The following is a 9,790-nucleotide window of genomic DNA, read 5'->3' as shown; positions in this document are numbered from 1 at the left end:
ACAATTTGGTATCAGCTGGGGCGCTAGTACGTACTAGTCTTTTCTTTTTCGTCCTTTCCCCCCATCATTTGGCGCAGCCCACCGTGGTTCGAATACGTAGAAGGGAGGTTGGGGGAAAAGTACGACAAATGTTCAGTACGTAGTATCTCGTACTCGAACTTGATCGTCGGTACGTACTGACTAGCCGGTTTTGTTGAACACGTTGCTCCCGAGTTTGTGTAAAATCCTTATTACGGGCAGCAAGCTCTAGCTTGTTGAAAAATATTTTAAGTTTAGGAAGACGATTTGTCTATCAGAATGGATTCCCTCCCAAGTACAGGACGCATGACTGGAGCCCAACGAGAAGAGTTGATTGAACAAGTGAAACAGCAGATAGCTATCGCCACAGCACAGGAGCTGCTAACCGTAACTATTTTCTAGGTCCAAACTATTGAATTGAACTAATATTATTCTTCATTAGAAAATTTCTGAAAAGTGTTTTAAGAAGTGCATCATCAAGCCAAGCTCATCACTTGATAGCTCAGAACAGGTTTGTCACATTATGCACTCCAACGCTAAGTTCATCATTATGGTGTTTTGGTTTTTTTATTATAAAAAAAATTGTTTACACATTGTAGTATAAAAGATGTCTTATTATTCTGAGTTATAAGGTTTTAATGACTTTCCATTTTTCGAGCATATTTTAGTTGACCATTGGTATTGTTTTTTTTATTTTTTAGAAATGCATCGCTATGTGCATGGACCGTTACATGGATTCATGGAATCTGGTATCTAAAACTTACAGCAGTCGTCTTCAAAAGGAGAGTATGAGATAAAAATAGTCAACTATGTGTGATGCCAATTGTAGAATTTCATTACATAATCAACAACAAATTGATTACTCTGTGTGCTTGTATCTTCATTTTATTGTTATTTGAATTGTATTTCACGAGGAATTTTGTGTTGCTACACCAGTGGTACACACTGAGTAGTTACAAAAAACTTAGCAATTCAAATCAAGTTCAATTTATGGGTATGGTTTTCAGGTTTGAAAAAGAAATCCCAAATAAAGTAAGACAACAGACTTCCATTCCATGTAAAACAGGGAACTGTTGGTTTTATTCAGTGTGCCATAGAGGAAGAGATGCCCCCAATAATTGTTGTGGTTGTATGAAAACTACATGATATGTTAAACAGGATGTTAACTAGTAAATCTACAGAAACAGAACAGGGCTGGCTGTCAAACTTCTACTCCCAAAACATTGGCAAAGTGAAGAAAACAAAAATTTGACAAAAGAGAAAGAATTGACGTTAGATCATTCAACGTATGAATGACGCGAATAGGGCAGGAGGTTTTAAAACCGGTAACATGATATAAAACATAATGGAAGAACAGCCCTTTACATAAGCAGCATGTTTCCAATTTTCTTTTGTTTTTGCTTCTTTTCTCTGTTAATTCATGAACAGCAACAATAACTTTCTACATGACATTCCAACACGGTAACAATTCCTATTGTGGTTTCAATCCTCTTCGTCTGTCAATCCTGGAGACTGGTCGTCCGTCATTACGTTCACCAGTGAGCCAACGGCTTTCCCCAAGTCACCTACAAAGAACAAATAAAAAAACAACAAGCAATGCTTTCATTCTGTAGGAATTTGGACGGCATAACTAGTAAATGCGAATAAAAAAACGTGTGTTTGCCACATACCTGCCATGAAAAGAAGGTTGCCTACATTCTGCGAATTGTACGTGTTTGAATTAGTGGAGTTGCCGTGAGGTGGAGGAGGAGGTCTGGTTTCTAATCGATCGGTTACACTATGTTCTGCCCAAGTATGATCTACACGATGTAAAAAAATTATGTGCGTCATGTAAAACAATTAAGCGATACGAGGCGGAGCGGCATACTTTTTTCGTGACCATTGGTCCGTACGGGCGTATCCGTTGCGAGGTGTGCAGCCGTTACCGCCCGCGTTTGCAACGTCCCTGTTTTGGCAGGTGACGAGTTGTCTCTGCTATTTCCTCCAGGCTGGTAATGACAATAGTAGAAAAGAAAGTATGCATAAAGAAAAAGTATAACACGACACAAAAAAAAAATTTCTTCAAACAAACTTCATCTAGTAATTGCCGCAACCGGCTTAGTTGGGTTTCAAGTTGGCGATTGTGCTCTTCTAGTATTTTCATCCGGGCCTCCAGTCGAGTTTTGTGCTGCCTCAATAAACGGGCTTCGGCCAGCATGTCTCTCTCAACCTCTGAAGTGTGATTACCAGACGACGAGGCTCCAGCTTGATGCGGGATGGGCGTGGCATCGTCCGGCGAGGAAGAGAACGAGAAAGACATTGAAGGTGACTGTTGCGAACGCAGTCGTTCGTATTCAGCTTGAAGAGTGGCGTTTTCCTCTTCCAGTTCGCTGTATTTTCAATTCATTTAGTTGCTACATCGACCAAACGTCTTTCAACTCTTTCGTGAAACGTACCGAATCATCGTTTCAATCTCTTCTTTGTGATTTGAGTCTAGAGCGGCTAATAATTGTACCGGGCTCCTCGGAACTACCCCCATCGACATGCCAAGCGCGTCTCCGTTCAGAGATCGACAGTACTGAGCAATTAGCTGATGTTCATCCTCCCTACAATTTAAAATTAAAAACCAAAAAATGAATGTACCATTGCTACTAATGTCTGTGTTGTTCATACGACTCTGGCGTGAAATCTTTATGGATGCCATCTACGACAGAATTGGCTGCCGAATGGACAAGGACATCTTGCGCTACGCTGGATGGCATCTGGGAAGAGACTTCTGACTGAGCATCGGACGGAGTTGTGGTTCCTTCCAAAGCAGTCTGAACGGGCAGATAACCTAGACGGGGATGTTTTTTGAAGTAGCGTTTCGATTTGAATTTATTGCGCAAGGTTCGAGTGAAATCTTTCAAATCTTCTCCCGACGTTGTCTAAAATGTATTAGCAGAAGGGAAGACGGTTATTAGGCACAGCTGTCAAAATCTATTCCGATCAAACGTGAATGTATTACCGTCGTGCAATACTCCTGCATGGGGTGCGTCAACTTGTGATGTTTGGAAACTCTCCCCGTGAAAAAGCAGTTCTGGCACATGTCGAAACTCAAACATTTGAGGCAACGGTACCTATCGTAACCACAATCAGCCAATTAATAAAGTCAGCCACCATTTGGAGCACCAAACGGGCCCGCATTATTGTTTCGCACCTCAAGCCAACGATCGGGGTTGCTTTGCAAACGTTGCACTTTGATTGGTGACGGGCCGATTCTGATGCAGCCAAACGATGAAGCACCGGGAGCCAAACGACGCTCTGCGGTTCTCGCTTCATCCAGGCTAAGAAGTGGACGGCCTGCAGATGAGCGAAAATGAATCAAATGTTACGGTTAGATTGCTGGTTTTCTAAACGAAAGAATTACCTCAATGGACTGTCGTTGTTTACCGGCTTTCTCAAAGCAACACTTGACCGAAGGTTCAATGTTAGATCCGCCAAATGCGGCCACTTCGCCCAGTTCACGTGGCATCTGAACGCAATCGTGCAGAAGGACGCCCAGTTTTGGTGCATCAACTAATCGATTGGGATCGGCAATTAGTCGGAACAAATCTAATGGACGAAGAAAATGTTTCGTTAGAATCAAACCGACAAATCGATACTCTTGTTACGAGAAACTCAATCGACTGGGGAGGACATCGGGTTCCTTCTATTCCACAAGGTCTCAACCTCGTTGAACCCCGCCATTAAAATCCCTTACCCTCGAAAACGCCGAGGTTTTTGTCCTTTTATTTTATTTTTCGAGAGACGCACATCTGGCACGCAGCAGACTGATACCACTAAGTCCCGAAGTTGATCAGATAAACAATAGGGGCGAATACAACGGCAAAGAAAAAAACTAAACAAAACTTGGGTGCAACCGCTTCGATTGACGGGACAATGGCGCTCGACTCAACGGCAACTTCGATCAGTGTTTAGATAAGAAGACACAAAGAGTTTTACAGTTTCTGAATAATCTATCCTGTTTTAGATGCACATGTGCGCGGATTTCAAACGAATTTGAGAATATCAGGCTCATCACGCCTTACAATGTTGGCAGTTGGGCCCTTCTCGAAGGTGTTTTATCGACAAAACCCCTCAAGTAAATGGGACATGATTTTACTAGAATTCCCGATTCGATTTTGCAACGTGGTTAACCGAGAGAAATCCGTTGAATTTCGTCACGTAATGCATACATCATTTTAGTACCGTTGCACTAGCGGCCGAGTTTATGTTTAGGAAGCGATGGATACATCCCTGTCCTGTCTGGCTGCTGAATTTTGATTCTCGTAATAATGCGGACCTCATTAACACAAAGGAGAAAGTTACTCACATCGGTATTTGTCCTCCAAATGGCCGCGACACATCAGAGTGATGACAACTTTGAATGAGAGCACTCGAACTTCGCCAGACCTTTGACTGTTGGGAATTTTAACCCACACACAAAAAAAACAAAGTAAAACAAGTTAGAGAAAATGCGCCAACAGTGACAATAATACACGTAATATTATGTTGCCTATCGTAGACGTTGAGGATCCAGTTGAGACACAAGTCAATAACGAGCGGTAGGCGGATCTCGCCGGGATATGTTGCGACAACAACTTCGTACAGCGAACGGAGGACAGTCACCATATCTGGGATGTCGATCACCTTGTCGTTTTGTGCTCGGAGACCGTGCGCGTCGAAAGTGTCGATGGCTGTGTTCAGTTCGAGTTTATCCACTAGGAGATTAAAAACATAAAATTTAAAAAATAAATAAATAAATAAAAGTCTTGTTTTAATATAAAAGAGAATGGCTCCGAGATCGATGGCGATCGCAACGTACGGCATAGGAACTTTTGGACGCGACGCAACTTGAGGGCCATCCGGTAAGCTGAGAAGCGGACGTCGTTGAACTCGGACAATGAATTCATCAGCTCTTCCAGCTGAGGATGGTCCCAATGAGTCGTCTCCGTTTGGTGACTAAACCCAGTGCACACAGCCAGGACAAAGAGATTGGATCAACAACAACAACACACAAAAAAAAAGAATAAATAAATAAGAACAAAAACAACCGACAATAAATCATCTGATAAATAACTCTTCGGCCAATTAAACCAGTAAGGAAATGGGAGATGTGTGAGAGGGATTTTTACTTGACGTAATAGGGAACGTCGGCTTCAGTGACGGATCTCTCCCAGGGCCGGTCGACCGATGAGGCCAGGAAGCTGTGCAGCAGCGGGCCAGTGAGCGCACCGTCCCGCGTAACACCGCACAATTGTTGGTATCGATCGTCCATCGAAGACTGTAACACTTTCCACCTACAAAACAAACGGATACACGCCGTTAATGGGAAATATTAGGGCCGATATTAAGTCGGCCGTGCCATAAATATAACGAATCAATTAGCCCAATCTTCTCTCCCCTCTTGCCAGGCCTTAATTTAATAACGACGCTAAACAATTATGTTTGTTTTTGTTTCTTTCTTTCCGTCGAAGAGCTATACCGTTGTGGAACTTACCGAGAATTGAGATCGTCCAGTCTGGAAAGGTTGGCGTGCGATAATGGGACGCCCGAATCGGCCAAACGGGCCGCCTGGTCGTTGACTTCCTCAATCGTCAGTTGAACTGGAGCAATTTTATCGCTCAATTCCTAATACAGATTGAAACACGCAAAAGGTTAGGTAACGGACTGCCGTAAAGGATGGAGAACAGAGGTGGATAAAGGTAGGGCTCAAACCAAAACGTCGTGTCAGTGAATGACCAGTTCACTCAACCGGCGTCTATACCTTCAATTGATCCATGTGTTGTTGAACTTGCTGAGGGCTCAATTCGATCGGATTGATCCACTTGGAACGAACCGTTTCGGCTGGGACGAGGCGGTTAGATGCGTCGTCCATGCTGGCCTGCAATTGCTGCACTCGCTGCAAAACAAAAATGCAAAAATTACGTAAAAGATAGTACAGCAGTGGCACGGAAAACCAGGTCGTATAAATTAGATTGGATCATCGGTTGGGTTCTTCCCACTCTACACCGTTGATAAATAAACCACCAATGGAACGAATGGCCTCAAACTGTTTCCTTCAGCCCTACAGCTATTCCGGACAATAGGGCTGAAACCGAGCCAAGAAATTGCTTTCGCTCACACAATAACAAACCGGGAAAAAAATGAAAATAAAAAATAAAAAGAAAGACCTGATAGAGCTGAAAGAACACGAACGTCTCTGTCAAAACGGACATGATCAAATCGTCGTGGTAGGCGATCAAATGGAAAACGGAAAACAATGGTCTTAGCTTGGGCAAAGTCGAGCTGACAATAAAGAAAACAAGGACGGGCGTCCAGCAAATCCAAATGTCTTGTTGCTGCCGAAGCAAATCTGGGAAAAGAAATAACATCAGACGACTGCACAGTTTTTGTAGTACGTTTTCCAGCGGGCAACCGACAACATCCGCGGCCGTCGATCCGTGGACGATGGAGGGGAGGAAGCCGCCCCACTTGTTTCCTTTCTCGTTGCGTTGATCGCCTTACGTTCCGATCGGATTACACGGCCAGTAAAAAGACCAAATGTAACGTCAAAACGAAAAGCAAACGAGCTCAATGTTTGTTGTTCAGCTATTATAAAGCTTCAAGGTTCCAGAAGAAAGAAAAAAGGGGACCAAGGTGTCGAGTGTCCAGTCGAGTGGAACGGATCTACTCTCAACTGTTCCAAAACAACTACAAACATTGGCCGTGTGTAAAAAGATTACGCCCTACGTTCCAATGACGTGGAGGCGGCAATCAATGAACGTCAAATCGCCGTTAAGTCAATCGGACCACCTGTGCACACTGCAGGGTTCAACTAATTGTATGCAGACTACGGTGATTTGCTAATCGACGTGTGTGCGTGCAGCTTTTTTTCGTTGACGTGTTACTCCAACTACCAGCCTTTTTGAAGGGGAGGGTAAATAAATAAAACTGGAACCGTCTAGTCAAAATGTAAGACTAGAGCCGACTTAATCAAATGGAGAGCAAGTATCCGTTATTGGCCTTCTTCCACGAAAAGCTTCCAAGAACTTTCGAGTGCCCACCAACAAACGGGGAAGATGAAAAGGTGGTAAAAGGAGGGAATAGAGGGAGAAGGCAATAGAGAAAACACTTGAAAAAAGGAAAAATTACGTTGGTGGTGGTGTCCAAGTCGACGTTCCATCGTTCGGTGCGATCACGCAGGGCAGCCCATCGTTCGGCCAACTTGGTCCCTTCGCGGCGGATGCCTTGTGTCAATTCGCGTGCTGCCTCTTCGGCGCTGCGGTAACCCCGCGAATCACCGGGCAGCAGGTCCCGGTTGGCGACTATTAAAAATAATATGAAAAATGACCAAATAAAAAAAATGTATTATTATTTTATTTTTATTTTTTTTTTCTCTTTAGAATTTCGTGAATCAGGCGAGCGGCGAGGGCAGTTAACAAAGATATTTGTAGCACCTAAGGGCAAAAATAACGCACCCAACGAATGAATACCAACAGATTCTGTTTAATAACAATCTCCCCCGTCTTACGTAACGAAATTCCCCTCGGAACCGGTTCCACACCAATTACCCAAAGAGAAAAAATAAAAAAAAGGATAAGGGCCGAAGCGGAAGAGAGATTATACATGTGTCTCCCAATGTATGGTTCAATGTGGCGCGCGTGTATGAATTAGGAAGAGACAAAAACAAAAACAAAATAGGCAGGGAGAGTGAAAAAAAGAGCGAGAAGAATGAAAGACTTGTGAAGCTCTTGGGCTCGGTTGAAGAGATCTTTAATGCCAAATTGAAAATGGCAAAGGGAAGAGGACAAGTCTTCCTTTTCACGACGTTCTTCTCATTCTGCTCGCCCTTCAATATCTTTGTCGAACGGGAGGAAACAAAAGAAACCATCCGTTGTCTTGAACGCAAACGGAGCCATAAAGAGCTGCAAACACGCACAACACACGCAGTTGTCCCTCTCCATGTTCTCGCCCAGAGACCATCTTTCAAATAATAGACATCACGAAAAAGCAACTCCTCAACTAGAACACAACTGGAAAGAAATCGATCGGGCAAGCTGATCGATCAGCTCATCACCGCGCAAAGCCTCGCGTTCAATCAATAAAAGAGAAATCGACAAAAAAAAAAAAAAATTGTACATGTTTTTCTCGTTTCTCGTTCTTCTTTTCTTTAATTTTTTTCTATTTTTTAAACTAGAAAATAAATCATAAATCCCGCAGGCAAGATGAAGTAACACGAGGCAACTGGAAAGATGAATTACCTTCCGAATCGCTGGCGTCGGAGAGTGGCGCTTCATTGGCTACAAGCTGTCTGCCGGTTAAGATGCTCTGCTCGATCAAAGGTCGTTTATCATCCAGCTGTCTTCGAAACGCTCTGAAATCATCCTGAAAACGGACGAAGGGTGTGTCGTTAAGTGTACAGTAAAAGAGAGAGAGAGAAAGAGGAAAAGAAAAGAAAAAAAAAATATATCAAAAGGAAATGATTTTGGTGGTGTGGTGCTTCTTCTAGTTAAGAAAAGGGTTCGACTTACTTGTTGCTTAACCAGCGTTGATAAATCACCGCGAATGGGCCCCAGTCCGGTCAATTCCGTGTCTTTGCGGATGACCCACTCGATGAGTTCGCGAAGCGACAACAGCAACGCGTTCCAATGTTCCGTGTTGTTTTCCAGCCGATTCCTACACGCGCATCAATGAGATGTTTTCATTAATTTGCATAGAGGCTGGGCCGCGTCTCTTTGCCAAATGTTTACCTGATGGCCACTGTTTTGGCTCTCAGTCCGTGCCACCTACGGTTCATGTCGTCTAAACGTTGTCTCAGCATGAGCGCATCGTCGTTATTGGCCTGTTGTTGTTGCTGTTGTTGTTGTTGTCTCTGTCCGTTGTTGCGGTAATCGTCATCGCTCAGAGTGTTGATCAAGCGCTGACCAGCCCCGGCCAATCCGGCTTGTTCGTCACGCCGTCCGTCCAGTTCCACAGACAATTCCTGCATACCAATCAGACAATGACATTAATATTTTTGTTTTTCTTTTTCAATGTACAAATGTAGAGCTGAACGGAATGACCCCAAAACGTCCAAAGGTTACACGTCGAAATATCTACGGAATTGCGCATGATAACCTTTTCGATGGTTCGTATCAAACGGACGAGTTTGTGGACGAAACGGACGAAACGAGCGTCTGAGCGACCCATCGACTGTATAAAAGCCAATCGCTTGCGGAGTAATAAGCCCCGCCGCGTCCTCGGAGACCATCCCGTTTCAACTGTGTCCTTTCCGCCGGCCATTTTGCTGGCCGGCGCAACGAACCCACAAAGGCTTCCCATAACGTGTGTCTGTTCACCGGCTAACACGCATTTTGCGGATCGTGCAACGACGACAACGACTCACAACAATAACCACAGCCGCACATACACACGCAACATCATGTTTCCTGTCGCATCCGCTCCTTTCCGGAAGGAGCGGAAATCACACAAACATTCACCACCCTATTTCTCTGTTCTTTTTTTGATTCCTTGACTGGGAATTTAAACAAAAACAAAAACAAATTCAAATGGAGAAATCTCAATGTGCCACACAGTTCACCCAGGCAACAGCCGAAACGGACGACGTGCGTACAAAGGCCAGTCCCGCAATCGACTGAAAAACAACACACCTTCACAACGGTCGTCTAGACATCATTTTCTTCTTCTTCTTCTTCTTCTTCTTCTTCTTTTCCCTTTTGGCTGGATGGAGGTTCGAGTTGCTGTGTTCGATACCTCGTCTATTCCAATACGTTGGCCTCTCCCGTACATG

The 9,790-nt window shown here is 43.9% G+C and overlaps 2 protein-coding genes across 5 annotated transcripts in view; one reads left to right on the top strand and one right to left on the bottom strand.

Annotated features, from left to right (window-relative positions):
* The first annotated feature begins 53 nt into the window (after positions 1-53).
* On the top strand, positions 54-877 carry LOC116925036 (mitochondrial import inner membrane translocase subunit Tim13). The gene is made up of 3 exons (XM_032931660.2): positions 54-405; positions 461-529; positions 720-877. The coding sequence occupies exons 1-3, from the start codon at positions 298-300 to the stop codon at positions 813-815; spliced, it is 273 nt and encodes a 90-aa protein (XP_032787551.1). The 5' UTR covers positions 54-297; the 3' UTR covers positions 816-877.
* Positions 878-1,069: 192 nt separating this feature from the next.
* Positions 1,070-9,790, bottom strand: part of LOC116925033 (dystrophin, isoforms A/C/F/G/H) — a 47,205-nt gene continuing 38,484 nt past the window's right edge. For all 4 annotated transcript variants that reach the window (XM_032931655.2, XM_032931657.2, XM_032931656.2 and 1 more), the window contains 19 exons: positions 8,751-8,983; positions 8,532-8,676; positions 8,262-8,385; positions 7,153-7,325; positions 5,786-5,920; positions 5,519-5,649; positions 5,154-5,318; positions 4,844-4,980; positions 4,535-4,739; positions 4,352-4,437; positions 3,407-3,591; positions 3,197-3,339; positions 3,005-3,116; positions 2,671-2,924; positions 2,454-2,603; positions 2,090-2,387; positions 1,886-2,006; positions 1,689-1,817; positions 1,070-1,583 (listed from right to left, as the gene is read on the bottom strand). In XM_032931655.2, coding sequence (XP_032787546.2) covers positions 1,501-1,583; positions 1,689-1,817; positions 1,886-2,006; positions 2,090-2,387; positions 2,454-2,603; positions 2,671-2,924; positions 3,005-3,116; positions 3,197-3,339; positions 3,407-3,591; positions 4,352-4,437; positions 4,535-4,739; positions 4,844-4,980; positions 5,154-5,318; positions 5,519-5,649; positions 5,786-5,920; positions 7,153-7,325; positions 8,262-8,385; positions 8,532-8,676; positions 8,751-8,983 — 3,009 coding nt within the window. In that variant the 3' untranslated portion in view covers positions 1,070-1,500. The remainder of the gene's footprint in view (positions 1,584-1,688; positions 1,818-1,885; positions 2,007-2,089; positions 2,388-2,453; positions 2,604-2,670; positions 2,925-3,004; positions 3,117-3,196; positions 3,340-3,406; positions 3,592-4,351; positions 4,438-4,534; positions 4,740-4,843; positions 4,981-5,153; positions 5,319-5,518; positions 5,650-5,785; positions 5,921-7,152; positions 7,326-8,261; positions 8,386-8,531; positions 8,677-8,750; positions 8,984-9,790) is intronic.

This window comes from Daphnia magna, linkage group LG6 (genome assembly GCF_020631705.1).
Source record: "Daphnia magna isolate NIES linkage group LG6, ASM2063170v1.1, whole genome shotgun sequence".
In the NCBI taxonomy this organism is placed as follows: Eukaryota; Metazoa; Arthropoda; class Branchiopoda; order Diplostraca; family Daphniidae; genus Daphnia; species Daphnia magna.
The sequence above is the reverse complement of the archived record's forward strand: the minus strand, read 5'-3'. Positions and strand labels throughout refer to the sequence as shown.